The 14,305-nt window shown below is 32.9% G+C and overlaps 1 protein-coding gene across 1 annotated transcript in view; it reads right to left on the reverse strand.

The window, feature by feature from the left end:
• Positions 1-2,003: 2,003 nt before the first annotated feature.
• Positions 2,004-14,305, reverse strand: part of LOC117172738 (28S ribosomal protein S18a, mitochondrial) — a 32,043-nt gene continuing 19,741 nt past the window's right edge. Inside the window, exons 4-5 of the mRNA XM_033360916.1 lie at positions 12,700-12,823; positions 2,004-2,197 (exon numbers count right to left, since the gene is read on the reverse strand). Of these exons, the coding sequence (XP_033216807.1) occupies positions 2,079-2,197; positions 12,700-12,823 (243 nt within the window). The 3' untranslated portion in view covers positions 2,004-2,078. The remainder of the gene's footprint in view (positions 2,198-12,699; positions 12,824-14,305) is intronic.

The raw sequence follows: 14,305 nt of genomic DNA on the forward strand, positions 1-14,305 counted from the left end.
GTCTACTGCGTGACGCGGAAAAGAGCAAATTTCGGTAATACATATAGAGTCAGTAAAAGAAAACGTGAAAAAAATTTGTTCTTACTGATATATTTCCTCCTAAATAAATTAGACTATTTTAAAGGAATTAAAAATTACTTAATACCACATGTAGCAAAAAGCAACTGACAGATGGGAATCCCTGGTTCTCTACAATTTAATTAAGTTAAACGACGATAGATAGCGCTGGCGTTGCAATCCTCTTTACATCTCGAATAAAAATGGAGCGATTATGAGGCGAAAGATTATCCAGGCAAGGTTAAAAATCAAAAATTATCTTCGATTCGTGTGAAGTTTATCCGACAATGTTAATTTTTTTTGCGGTGAATCTTTCACCTAGAATCGATGTAAGCTTTATCTTTCGTTTTTTCTGTGGGAGGTCAAAAGATTTTTCCGACACTTGTCGAAAATTGGGTTTTCTTTTGTATATAATTGTCCACTATAATAAAGGTATAATTCACACAAGATGAGACTTGCAGTGCTCGTTCTTCTGAGGTAAATAGATTATTCCCGATGTATTTAAATTAGGCGATATCTTACTGCAACTTTCTGTATATGAGGATACTTTGCAGCAAACTTTGTCCTGAAATTGCATCCTCGTTCGCGCTCAGTTTTCAACTTCGCGCATTCATATCAGAGACGCATTAATTCTCTTTTCATTGTTCTATTCCAATATATGATCTCCCGCTGTATTTCTGCTGAGGTGGTTGCCTGTAAATCACTAACGCTACCCTACCGAAAAGAATCTCTGAGTATATTCTAAAAATTCTCTGGGTCCGAGAAGCTCATAGAAATTTTCCGCAGGCACTCAGGTAGATATATTTTTAAGTCCAGGTAGTTCTTTTAAATGTTTTAAAGGATTTAAAATGTCCTTTCCGGAATTGAAATAGAAATACGATCATGAATAACAAGCAGAGAGGCTGAAATTGAAATAAGAATTCGATCATAAATAACAAGCAGAGAGGCTATATCAATAGAGTAGCCGACACTCAAGGTTCCTTTGTTAACCTTTCGGATTAAAATTTAGAAGTCGATTTTTTTTAATTTCATAGTTAACAGCCTAAAACATAATAATTCGGAATCTATGGGTTTCGATGATTTCAGGTATCTAACTTTTTTTTTAAATGCCTAAAATTGGAATTAATACAAAGTTACGCCAAAAAAGACAACATTTTTTAATTCAACTGGAAGATTGTATATTAGTATATAAGTTATAATTATAAATAAGTATAATGAGAAAATTCATCAATTGAAAAAAAGTGTTAATAATTTGAAGGGAAATTTAAAAAGGGAGAGCGGATTAGCCACAACCAACTACTGTAAATAACTCTGGCCGCGAGGTACGTGAGGAATACGAAAGGAACATTATATTACCGTCGCACCACTCTTAAAAGGACCACTTAAAGGATCTTGAAAAGGACCCAAATCTCTCAGACTATCTCCGAGACTATATTGTTTCAAATCGACTCTGTTTATAGACTCAAATGGGCCAGGCTATTTCGCTAGAGAAAACTCAGATTTCTTTCGGTAGGGTAGTTAAAGTCAAGGATAATACAATTAAAAGTTATTAATTATAATTATTATTATTGGTGGTGATTTTAGTTGACTTTAAAGGAGAAAAAAACGAGATCTTTTAATCAAAATAACCAAATTATGCACTTGTCTCTGAAGGATTCTGAACTCATTGGCATACTGAAGTTGGTGAAGTTTTCAGAAGTCACTGAAGAAGACGTATTGTCAAGTCCTCAAAATTGGTAAAACTATTCCTAGAAATGTTATGCTTCTAAGTTCTAAGTTGGATTCCTACAAAATTAAAGTATAATTTACAAAACAACAGTTCCTCTTAATAACCTTTTCTGTTTTAATGATTATAACAACCTTAAGAAAATGTTGAAATTCTTCATCTTATAGATGCCCCTGTGGGTTTATTTTAGGGCGTAATAATATAAAAAACAGCTACATAATGGAAAAGGTAAGCATTTAATCCATTAGAATATTACAATTCATTTTACAGATTTTTGTGAAATAAATTATTTTAATTATATATTATACCTATGCCTTATTGTTTTTTCGTCGTAGTACGTATTAAACTTCTTCCACTTATATCTTTCAAATGGTTCCCTCTTTTTATTTGATGGAACCAAGTTAGGCATCAAACCTGAAATAAGTAAATAAATGAATATAAATATTTTTTTAAATAAAGTGGTATATCTGTAGTGCAATAAGGTTCCGCAAGGCGAACTCGACACAGGGCGTAGGGCACAATAAATAATTTATCCTTATGATTACCTCGGCCTTGTTAAGTACGAGATAATAATTTTAAAAAATAAGAACCTGTGAGAGAATTCATATTACTAATTATTCTATTCTAATTCTATTCTATTACTTAATTATTCGACTAATTTGTTTAATTTTGTGAGATCGTAAATTCCATCTTACTAATTCAAGATATTCCTTTTTCGGCTGCCTGGTTACCATTAAATTTCGATGATGAAAAGGGAATTTGGTTTGAATAACAAATGTATTGAATCTAGATTATAGTTTGAACATTTCAGCTTACCCTAACTTATGGCTACAGGCGTATTTCATTCGCACGAGAGAAAGAAGGAGCGAGTGAGGATTCAGTGGTTTGTTTTTGAATAGGATGGAACTTGCTAGGTTCACACCTTTTCCTGGACCGTCATTCTTCGTAGAGAACTGCACTGGGCTCGATTAGCGGTTTCTATTCTGGCTCATGGACCTATAAATTAACGGGACGAAGCACTAACCAGCGGGGTCAGGCAACGTGTAAATAAGGGGCCGTGACGCACACCAATCATGTTCTTCCTACTTCCTCGGGGGACTCTCAGCGCGCCTTCAGCCAACTTTGCTTCAGCACTCTATTCCACTTCAGCATTCAATTTTAAATAACGAGCAGCTTATGCGCATACTACTAGCCAACTGAATCGTCTCTGCCCCCCCCCCCCCCCCCCCCCCCCCCCCCCGAGAGAGTGCAGAAAACTTCACTCCTCCCTATATACCAAGTCAACCCACCTCCGTCCTGTTAATTTATAGGTCCATTTTCTGCGTACACTAAGTTGGTTTGCAGAATCGACACATTTTTCACGGTAGGAAACGGTCAAAGCTAGTTTTTGAATGTATGTATTTACGCGTCAATGCGTCTTTATGTCACTTAAATTCGTGTTCTGTCTGGGAGGGATCATTAAATCGGTCAAATTTAGGGATCGAAGTTCTTGAACGAGAACCGGTTCTTGATATGTTGCTCGATTCCGGTTCTCGAGAGTCGGTTCTTACCAAGACCCGGTTCCGGATCCACCGATGCCACACGCCCATTTTTACTGCGCATCTGCTAAAAAGGCCGCGCACATTTAAAATAACTGAATAATTATAATTAAATTAATCATAATTAAATTAATAAATAATAATTCAATCATTTACAAAATTAATACTTGATCATTAAACTATAAATCTTTTGTTAATTTAAAACAATAATTTTGTAAGATATAGGAAGTTTTGCGCTATGCCATATGAGCACTAAACATTTAAAGTCGAGATCACGTGACTAAGTTCGCTCATGAAATTTTTGTGTAGAATGACTTTCGTTTTTTTGGTCCTAAAAGTAAAAAATAAATTTCAAATTGGAAATATAAAAACACCAACACTGTACTAAAATTTACTCTTCGGAGTTCTCCAACCAAATTCCATATTTCTTGACGTCTAATTTTTAACGTTGAATCGATCAGCTGATAACTATTGTTGACAGAGAACCGACCGGCGCACAGTAGGGAAAAAGTAAATTTTTTGGTTCAAAATACGATTCCGGCTGAAACTGTGAACCGGTTTGGATGTTTTTTTTAAAGCTGATACAATTTCAAAGAAAGTTGTTCAGTCTGATTTGTAATTTAGTCTTTCAATTTTTTATAAATAAATGAATATAACGAAATAAATGACAATTCTTTTTATTTGACGTTCCCGGTACTCGTCAATAATAGGAAAATTATTGTAATTGCCGACGTTTCATAGATTCACATTATATAAAGATATTCCATCATGATAAAGAACCAAAAAATTTTTTATTAACAAATTATTGGTTGAAAATGTGTTTTCTATCATTTTCAATAATGTAACGTTTTTAAAGCTATATTGCCACAAATTTGAATGGAAACAATATTTTTATGACAAAATTTTCTCTCAAGGCTATTCTTGTTAATATTATAAACAAATGCATTATTCTGGCATTTGTCGTCAGAAAAATCCGTTTTTTTCTATGTCAATTTTTTAAAATTAGGATCCTCATGATAATTTTAGAAAATTTATAATTTGTTGATGCATTTTATGATTTTATCAAACAAATTTAATAAACAAATGCATTATTCGAGCACTTATCGACGGAAAAATTCATTTATTTTCAATGCCAGTCCTTTTCATTGGGAACTTCATGCTAATTTTAGCAACACCCATCACTATTTGATAAATTTTTTGTAAACAAATTTAATAAACAACTGCATTATTCAGGCATCTGTTGACGAAAAATTCGTTTTTTTCGATTTCAGTCCTTTTGATTGAGAACTTCATGTTAATTTCAGCAAAATTCATAAATAGTTCATAAATTTCATGTTTTGCAAAACGAATTTAATCAAAAAATACATCATATGGGCATTTGTCGACGTAAAAATTCGCTTTTTTCAAAGTCAGTCCTTTTAATTTCAGGAAAAGTTGCTTTTTTCATTCAGTACTTGCAGTTGGTCAACACAAAAGGGTTTGAATACAAGGAATGATTCAAAAATATATTTAATATTTGTTGCTTCACTGCCAACATATGACTTCAGGCTTCCATTTTATACCTTGAGCAAGTCTTTAGCTTCAGGATCTAGCAGAATTACTCTCTTCTTCCACTTTTGCATCTTAATTTACAATTTTTGGGTCGGTCGACATTAGCAGTTTCCGTCCAAGATCTCTATTAGTAGCCTCTCTGCTACATTTTCGAGTGTGAAAATCTCGTAGATGTTAGATATTTTTGTTGTTCACCTCTTGAGCTTCTTCCGTATATTGAACACTGGGGAGGAAAGCAGATTCAACAATTTTGGCTCCATGAATGATATTTTTGTGCGCCGTCACTGGCATGTAGTAGCAATTATAAAGATTGACGTACATATGTGCTGTTTATTGGTAATATTTTCCGAACTTGAAAAAGTCAATCGCCAATTCAATTTTTTAAATTTTATAGTTAACAGCTTAAAACATTATAATTCGGAATCGACGGGTTTCGATGATTTCAGATATCTAACTTTTTTTTTAAATGCTTAAAATTGGAATTAATACATTTCTCGTAAATGGAATGAGATACGCCAAAAAAGACAATGTTTTTCAATTCAAATAGAAAATTGTATATTAGTTTATCAGTTATAATTATAAATACGTATAATGCAAAAAATCTTTAATTAAAAAAAACGTGTTAATAATTTGAAGAGAAATTTAAAAAGGGAGAGTCGGGTTAGCGACGGCCAACTACTGTAAATAACTCTGCCCGTCCGGTACGTGACGAGTACAAAAGGAACATTATATTACCGTCGCACCACTCTTAAAAGGACCTTGAAACGGACCCAAATCTCTCAGACTATCTCAGAGACTAAATTATTCAAATCGATTTTGCTTACAGACTCAAATGGGCCAGGATATTTCGTTGAAGAATACTCAGAGATTTTTTATCGGTAGGGTACACTAAGACGCACACATACACAGAAATAATGAAATATACGGGAAACTAAATAGCTCAGAACATATGAGTAAAAACGATGAGCAAACTCTTTTTACATAAAAAATTAGTAACGCTAACAAAAAAAGAGAATCTTTATCAGGAGTGAATGAAAATATGGTTCACAGTTTAAAAAAACTCAAAATCAAATTCCTCCAGCGATGATGATATCTTCTATCAAATAACAACTGGATACTACGCGAATAAGAAAAAGAATCAGCTAAACAAAAGCATGCGTTGTTTTCGTTGTCTAACTTCAGATCAATGAGACTGTCATTTGTTTCGCTAAAGAACTAACAAATGAAGATTAAAAGACGAATATTTTACAACAAGAATAATCATAAACATTTAGTTCAGGGAGAAGGTTGGTGAAGCCGCATACCATAATTTATGCGAATGAGCTTATTAACTCTTCTGTGTAACTTTCTAAATCCTGAAAACGATATCTCAATCTGTGTTGACGCAGTGAGGGCCAAAAAAATGAAAATCATTCTATAAAAAAATTTCATGAACGAACTTAGTCACGTGATTTCAACTTTGTCGACGCTCAAAGTTTCTTTTCCTCCGCTAGAAATAGCTAAAAATGCTCCAAAAATAATAATCAGGTTAAGTATGTGCAGATACTTATTTGTTAATTTGCAAAAAATGTGCAAACTTTATTGCTTATATCAATTTTTTAAAATATTTTGACGATTTAGTCCAAAATTGGTGTCAGTGCTCAATATACGCGAATCAAAAAATCTGAAATGTATCAAAACAAAAATTATCTCAATCAGTGTGGACACAGTGAGCACAAAAAAAAATAATTTTACATATTTACGTTCTCTCGAATATTTTTTTTTTTAAATTATGATTCAAAATAAATATACAAACGCAATTTATTGTCTCATTTCCTAAATTCCAAACTTTGAGAGCGATATATGATTGTCGTTGGACATGGTGAGCACCGAAAAAAATGTTCATAACCAGGGACTGGTTTGGCCACGTGGTGGTCACTGAAGAGCATGTCCTTAACAAAATTATCATTTTGATATATCTGTCCAAATCTAGAAAAATGTTCTTAAAAAGTTTGAAAATTATTGAAGTTTATGCATAGCAGAAAATTATTCTTTTGTCATTGAGGTTGTCAAAGAATTTTTGTGCTCGAATTTCTTCATTATTTATTACATTCAGATTGTTTGTTAACGTTTTAAATATTGAAAGAAAAAAGTATTGAAAAAAGCAAAGTATTGAAAAGCATGGATGTTTTCGTAAGTTTCTGCTCCGATAATATTTTTAGAAAAATAGTACAATATTTTGCGTATTTTTTAAAGAGAGACTTGGAAACGGGTTTGTGATGTGACAGATCACTCTTCTGTGACCAGTCAATAACACTCGTATTTTTTACAAAAAGACTTGCAAAAGGGGTTTCGGGATGCGGCAGATCACTCTTTTGTGACTAGTTACTAACACGCGTATTGTATAAAGGGAGACTTGGAAAAGGGGTTAGAGTTGTGACAGATCACTCTCCTGTGGCCAGTCACTGAAAAGTATTTTTTTTTAAGGGAGAGGTGGATAAGGTTTCGAGAAGTGACCAATCACTCTTTTGTGACCAGATACCAGACTACAAAATTAAAATAGGCAAAAAATGTACTACAAAATTTTTAGTGATTTTCCAGAATGCTGTATCTCAGTGAAAAATAGTAGTATCAAGGTCTTAAAAAAGAATTTTGAAGCTTTAAGTTTCTAATTTTGAGATCTTTTGGCAAAAAAAGTGTCAGAGCTACATGTTCTGCGCTGTTTTAACAAGTAGTGTGAGAAAAAAATGATGTTGATTAGGAGATGTTTAAGCGCAAAAAACGTGACCCTTTAATTTCTTCAAAAGTTTGCCGGTTTGCAACAAGGGAACGGTTCGTTAGATCGCAATGTAACTTCGCAGGTTATTGTTGCCGAAAGATCCTCGATCAAAGACAAAAGGGTCCTTTTTGATTCAATGTTCGATATATCAGTAAAAAATGGTCGTACCTAGGTTTAAAAAAAAAATAAAATTGAAGCTGAATATACAGGCTATCCGGTCCATATCATACAGACTACTTGTTAAAACAGCGCGGAACATGTAGCTCTGACACTTTTTGCCAAAAGATCTCAAAATTAGAAACTTAAAGCTTCAAAATGCTTTTTTAAGACCTTGATACTACTATTTTTCACTGAGATAAGCATTCTGAAAAATCACTAAAAATTCGGAAAAATTGTTTGACTCTTTAATTTTTTCCATTAGTGTATGTTTTTTTTAAAAGAAACATTGAGCGGGAGGGGGTTCATATTTGTGACGCCGCAATGGAGGGTTTAGGCTTTGTGTAATGATCTATGAGAAAAAAGGAGAAAAGTGAAAAGTGTTCAAAATAACGTAAAATAGTTTTTGAAAGGCCCTAAAGATTACACGGAGAGATTTTTGGCTATAATAAGAGATGATGGTATTCTTGTATGAATAATTATATAAACTCGAGCGAGCAAAAATTAGTATTCACGTCCAGATAGTCTTATTTTCTGTTTGAAAATTGTATAATATCTTCAACCGGGATATGCGAGAATTCTAAAACACTATACTAAGAACGTCCGAAAGTTTCCGAGCTGTTCCGTCTATAGCCGAGCATCCGACAATCACACCAGCCGACCGACTGTACCCGGTGCATAAGTGCGATTTTCCGCTAAATGTCTTCAAGCATACGTGTGTTTGTAGTGCAAAAATGTTTATATCTATTGTAATTTGAATTTAAGCTTAAAACAAACTTTATTTCGGAAATTTTTTAATTTTAACCCTGAATAATTTACACATATAAAATAGAATTTTAACACTTTTCAAATAAGTGGAGTTAAACTGAATAATTACTTTAGGATTGCTAAATATTCTTAGCATGCTAAACCACAAGTTATCAAATATTTAATTCTCTCAATAGAAATATGTTTCAAATAAATGTATCCATATGTGAGAACCATTCAGTGTATCTTAATATATCTCATTTATATCCTGAAATATCCTATCGTGGATATCGTAGGGATATCTACGAGGTATCACATCAAGACAGAAATTTAGGTATATGATATATAATGAGTTCCATAACGACACTGCTAATATCACAAATGATTTCTATAATGTTACAGTACAACAGTACACAACAATAATCGAAATGAGGCAATATAAGAGAGGATACCAAATCTTTGATATTGATCACCTGATTCTTCCACGAAACTGTACTCGTAGTAATTACTCTCAGGTTTCGAGATTCATTAACAAAGGGTATAATCACGTTTTTTGCGTTGAATGGAGAAAAATTTCGAATAAGAATTACTTCACATGACTTCCGGAACCATAACATCATTTCAGTATGATTTTACGCTGGAGAGAGTTAATGTGAGTAGTGAATAGTCATTGGAAAAACGCGAAGTGATAAGCAACCATAAATGACTTCTAAATTACCGATCAAGTGCTGAAAATTTCCAAAATTAAAAAAAATCAGGTTTGCATGGATTTAAGTTTTCCTCTGCTTCTTAGTATCGGAACAAATTATCGAGGGGGGACCATTTGTTGAGTAAACAGTTGATTTTTTCTGACCTAAAACTTAAATATTATTTTTGTAGCAATCGTTAAATGAGTCATAACACGTTTCTGATTCTAAAAAATTTAGCTTCCGTGAAAAAAATACTGAAACCTGGAACAATAGGATCGCCCTCGGTAATTGGTTCCGCTAACCGAGTTAACGAGTGATGGTCTTTCGAAGAGGCGATCGTCTTTTTCTCCATGACTACCTGACTACCTGACTACCTAACGATAATCCCTTTGTCTTCCAACTTACCCTTTTCCTCGCTTTTTCCACGCCTATTCCTCGATTAAAAATGCTCATAGGTAGACAAAAACCCTGACGTTTTGACGATTTCGACAATATAATCGTAAATATTGGTAGATTCTCAACAATTTCGATTCAAATATTAAATTTTCATAAGCTCCTCATTGCGTTAATGAAGTGATTCAAAATAAATTTTCTATTGTTCTTTCGATGGTAAAGTTATTGAAAATTTAAGAAAAAAACCGCAATTTTCGAAAATGATTAAAAGAGAATGTTAATTAAAATTAATTTTTAGCTCACTACAATTTAAAAGTGGACCAAAATTGCACAATTTTAGAAAAGACTGCAGCATACAAGAATCATTGTAAGAGAATATTGTTATAAATAATAATTATAACTTCTTCAAAAACTTATTTTGGTTAACTTAAATTAATTATAAATTCACCATAATTTAAGAAGTGGAAAATTGTATTTATTGCTTTATCAATACATTCTTTTCCTAATGAGAAGGTATTGGTTTTATGTGAAAAAGACTTTCGCGGATTAAATCAAATGTCGACGTTTTGAGACCCCCTGTGTCAGAAAAAATAGGTTTTACGTCGGTGTCTGTGAAAACGGTAACATTTAAAGGAATTATTCGATTGGATTCCCCTTTGGCACACTTTATAAGGATATGAAAAGAAAGGGCGAGTTCATTATCAAAATACAAACAATTTATCCCTAATTTTTTTTTGATGAAATAAAAATTACTCTAGTTATAGCATTTACAAAATCCAAAAACCAAACAAATATTAGCATTTGAAGCCAAACAAAGCGTGATATGAGAAAAGGTCAAGAGAAGAATAACGTTACTTTTAACGCAAAATAAGAAACAAATATTAAAGTAATCATGATAAATACAATTTGTAATTTATTTTGCAAAATCTAAACATTCAATCCCAGTCAGAGGTATATAAAAAATGTATTATATTTTATATAAAAGTGTTGAGCATAATGTAGAAAGTTTCACATTTCGGGCAAAATCGAGTGCGAAGCACGAGATACATGATTAGAATGTGTTCGCTAAAGCCGAAAGAGCTTTAACAAAAGAGAGTTCACAATCGCAAGATTGCAGTTGTCGATTCGTTGATCTTTAACTTTGAAAGATCTGTGCACGAATGTGGGAGAAATGCAAAGACCGAGCGTAAATATGCGAATGTAAGAAAAATACAAAGTCAGAGCGCGTAGCGCGAGGTAAATACAAAATCGAGCGCGAAATAAATACATCATCGAGTGCGAAACGCGAGAACCTAAATTGACCAAAAGTGAAAAATTGTATAATTTTTCGTCCAAAAAATTTTCATATATCATATTTATACTTTGTTAGATTGGAATTAATCTTATTTTGTGTATTTAAATAATTTTCTTCGACATACTGATATTCTTCAAATAGGAATAGATTTAAGTTGGAAGACAAGGGGATCATTTCCACAGGGGACGTAGCATCGAGGGCCTAGAGCAGTGATCACCAAACTTTTTGTTAAATTTTCAGGCATGGTCAGGTTCCACCCGGCTTAATTTTGTCTACTACTTCTCGGTCTATTCACGTACCTTAGTGTGAGAGCGCTTATTCCAGCAAGGGTTTTTTGTCCAGAGGCATGTCAAAGTACAGAAATTTAAAAATGTTTAATTTTTTAACTACTGATTTGAAAATAGCATTATTAGCATCTACGAATTTTTGCGATTCCAATGATATATTACTTGCCTAGAAAAGTTGAAAAGTTGAAGGAGTTTAGTATCAAGAAACATCAGCTTTACAGTCAATTTAATACTAAATACTTCTCCAATTTTCTACCTTTATAGACAAATTACATGTCTTTGGAATCGGAAAATACGGAGATTCCAAATATATTACTTTCAAGTCACTGATTGCCAAATTATGAATTTTTTAATCTCACATTTTTCCCCCATTTTCTAACAAAAGACCCCTGAGGAAAGGGGTGGTCTGGCCAAGCTCGCAGGTACTGTCCAGAAAGTAGGTCGGAGGGCAGCCAGGGCAGGTTAGCCTGCCCTGGGCAAGAGCGTGCCGAGCACTGGCCTAGAGCAGTGGTCGGCAAACTTTTTCCTCAATTTTTAGGTATGGTCAGGCTCCACCCGACTTATTTTTTCCTATTACTTTTCGGTCTATTCATGTACCTTACTGTGAGTGAGCTTCCTCCAGCAAGGGTCTTTTGTCCACAGGCATGTCAAAGTAAGGAAATTTTAAAACTTATTTTTTAACTACTGATTTGAAAATAGCATTATTAGCATCTACGAATTTTTGCGATTCCAATGATATATTACTTGCATAGAAAAGTTAAAAAGTTGAAGGAGTTTAGTTTCAAGAAACATCAGCTTTACAGTTAATCTAATACTAAATACTTCTCAATTTTTCAACCTTTATAGACAAATTACATGTCTTTGGAATCGGAAAATACGGAGATTCCAAATTTATTACTTTTAAGTCACTGATTGCAAAATTACGAAATTTTTAATCTCACATTTTTCCCCCATTTTCTAACAAAGGACCCCTGAGGAACGGGGTGGTCTGGCCAAGCTAGCAGGTACTGTCCAGAAAGTAGGTCGGAGGGCAGCCAGGGCAGGGTACCCTGCCCTGGGCAAGAGCGTGCCGACCACTGGCCTAAAGCAACTTCGAATCTAGTGAGGGGTAGTGTTGCTGCCCACTGGAAGAAGAAGGGTACGCAGGTAACCGCAGAGACAATGACGACTGCCCCTTTCCAAGAACCCCACTTTCTGCGATTTTTTTCTAATGAACTCTTATTGTATGCCCCAGTCCACACTGAAAAATCTAGCCATAATGCGTCCAAGTTTTTTAGGCAAATTTCTTGTTGTTTCAAAAACTACCCAATAAATTAGTCTTGTTTTCAAGATGTTTTTTTCAATATATTTAATGCGGGGTCCTTTACTCTATATCTTTAAACCTGTTTATTTGATGGATGTTGCACAAAAAAGTGACAATAGACTGCGGTTAATCAAACAGTGCAATTTTTCGAAGGAAAATCTTAACATATTGATTTTTAATTAACATAAGTATGAACTAACCTGCTTTTTGGGCCATGGCAACCATCTTTCCAATTCTTTTCTGTTGAATTCGGCACAAACCGGTCAATCTTTGTGGTAACATACATCCATCCGATCTTAGAAATTGTTTTAAAATCAGCACATCCTACAATAATAAACATACACCCTTAAAAGACTTTATATCAAAAAGTGGAAATATTAATATGTATTTATAGAAATAAGAATTTGTTTTTCATATAATAAATGTTTCGCCACCATAAATCATGAAACAATAAAATCGGCTGTTAATTAAATGTAATTTCAAGACATAAAAAGGATAATATACGTGAAGAGAGTAACAGAGAATTTATTAAAATGCTTTATCTATAAGTTTAAAAACAGATATTCCAAAATTGAGTAACTGCTCCAACAGTATACTAAATATTATATATTTTTATCATTTTTCCGCCAGCTCTCATGGTTTATCAGCTCTCATGGTTTAAATATTTAAAAAAAAGATAGATGAGGAAAAAATCTTTTTTCCCCGACAGCCAAAAGAGTTGTTCAGCGAAAAAATATGTACACATTTTTTATAAACTCTTGTTACAAAATTATATTGAAAATAAAAAAATTAAATTTTTGGACAAATTTTGAAAACCCATTTAATAATAAAGCTGTCTTGCATGTACGATTTTTATTTTGTTAAACACATTCTTCCACTAAGATTTTTTAACAAGTATAATTTAATTATTTAAATATTTACGTGTTAATTTAGCACACATAATTAAAGCGAAAAATGGTATTTATCATTTTTCCCCATACTAATTCTTGCACTTTAAAAGTTAATACTTCAACAGATAATTTTATATCATGCGGGATGCGTGTTGTATAATTCAGATGCAATATTTATCAATGAAGATTGAAAAATGTTCGAAAAGATAAAAACTATTGGCTCATATCACTTATTTATATACAAACGCATTAAATTTAGTCTTCTTCATTCAGTAGTTGACATAAATTTCCCTAACAGTAATTTGAATTACCCGCCCAAAATCTCAGTTTCAAGAGATTTGTCGTCTGCTGCCCTCCAAAATTAATGCAGAGATGAGTTGGGAGATTGCTCACGTAATGGAATAAGAGACTCTGTCAAAATCCGACTGCTAAAAGCGCCCTCTTGGTTTGTGGGTCAACTCCTCGGAGTTACTTCGCAGTTTTCGGCATTTTTCAGACGTTCCGCGTCGGTAATTGCTTAAGTTAGAGAATTTAAAAAATGAGTTACCACCGGCAGTTGCAATTACACGAGTTACCACCGCAGTTACAATTACACGAGTTACCATAAATGTAAATGATGTACTGCATATTTATTTACCACTCGAATATTAAGTGTTTATTATATAATTATTCTAATGATTCACAATTATTAGTGACTAGTTATATAATAAAAACTAATTATTTATTTTTATAATTAAAAATTTAAATATTATATCGTTACATAGCTATTTATATGCTATAAATCATAAATTATAGTTATAATTTTATTACATTGTCGGAAAAAGTTTTATGTTCACCTATTTTTTAATGACTGATAAGTTTTATTTATTTTAATTATGACAGAGCTAAACATTTTTCTCTTTAAAATGTTGAATGC

The sequence above is a fragment of the Belonocnema kinseyi genome, chromosome 5 (assembly GCF_010883055.1).
Source record: "Belonocnema kinseyi isolate 2016_QV_RU_SX_M_011 chromosome 5, B_treatae_v1, whole genome shotgun sequence".
NCBI classification, from domain to species: domain Eukaryota; kingdom Metazoa; phylum Arthropoda; class Insecta; order Hymenoptera; family Cynipidae; genus Belonocnema; species Belonocnema kinseyi.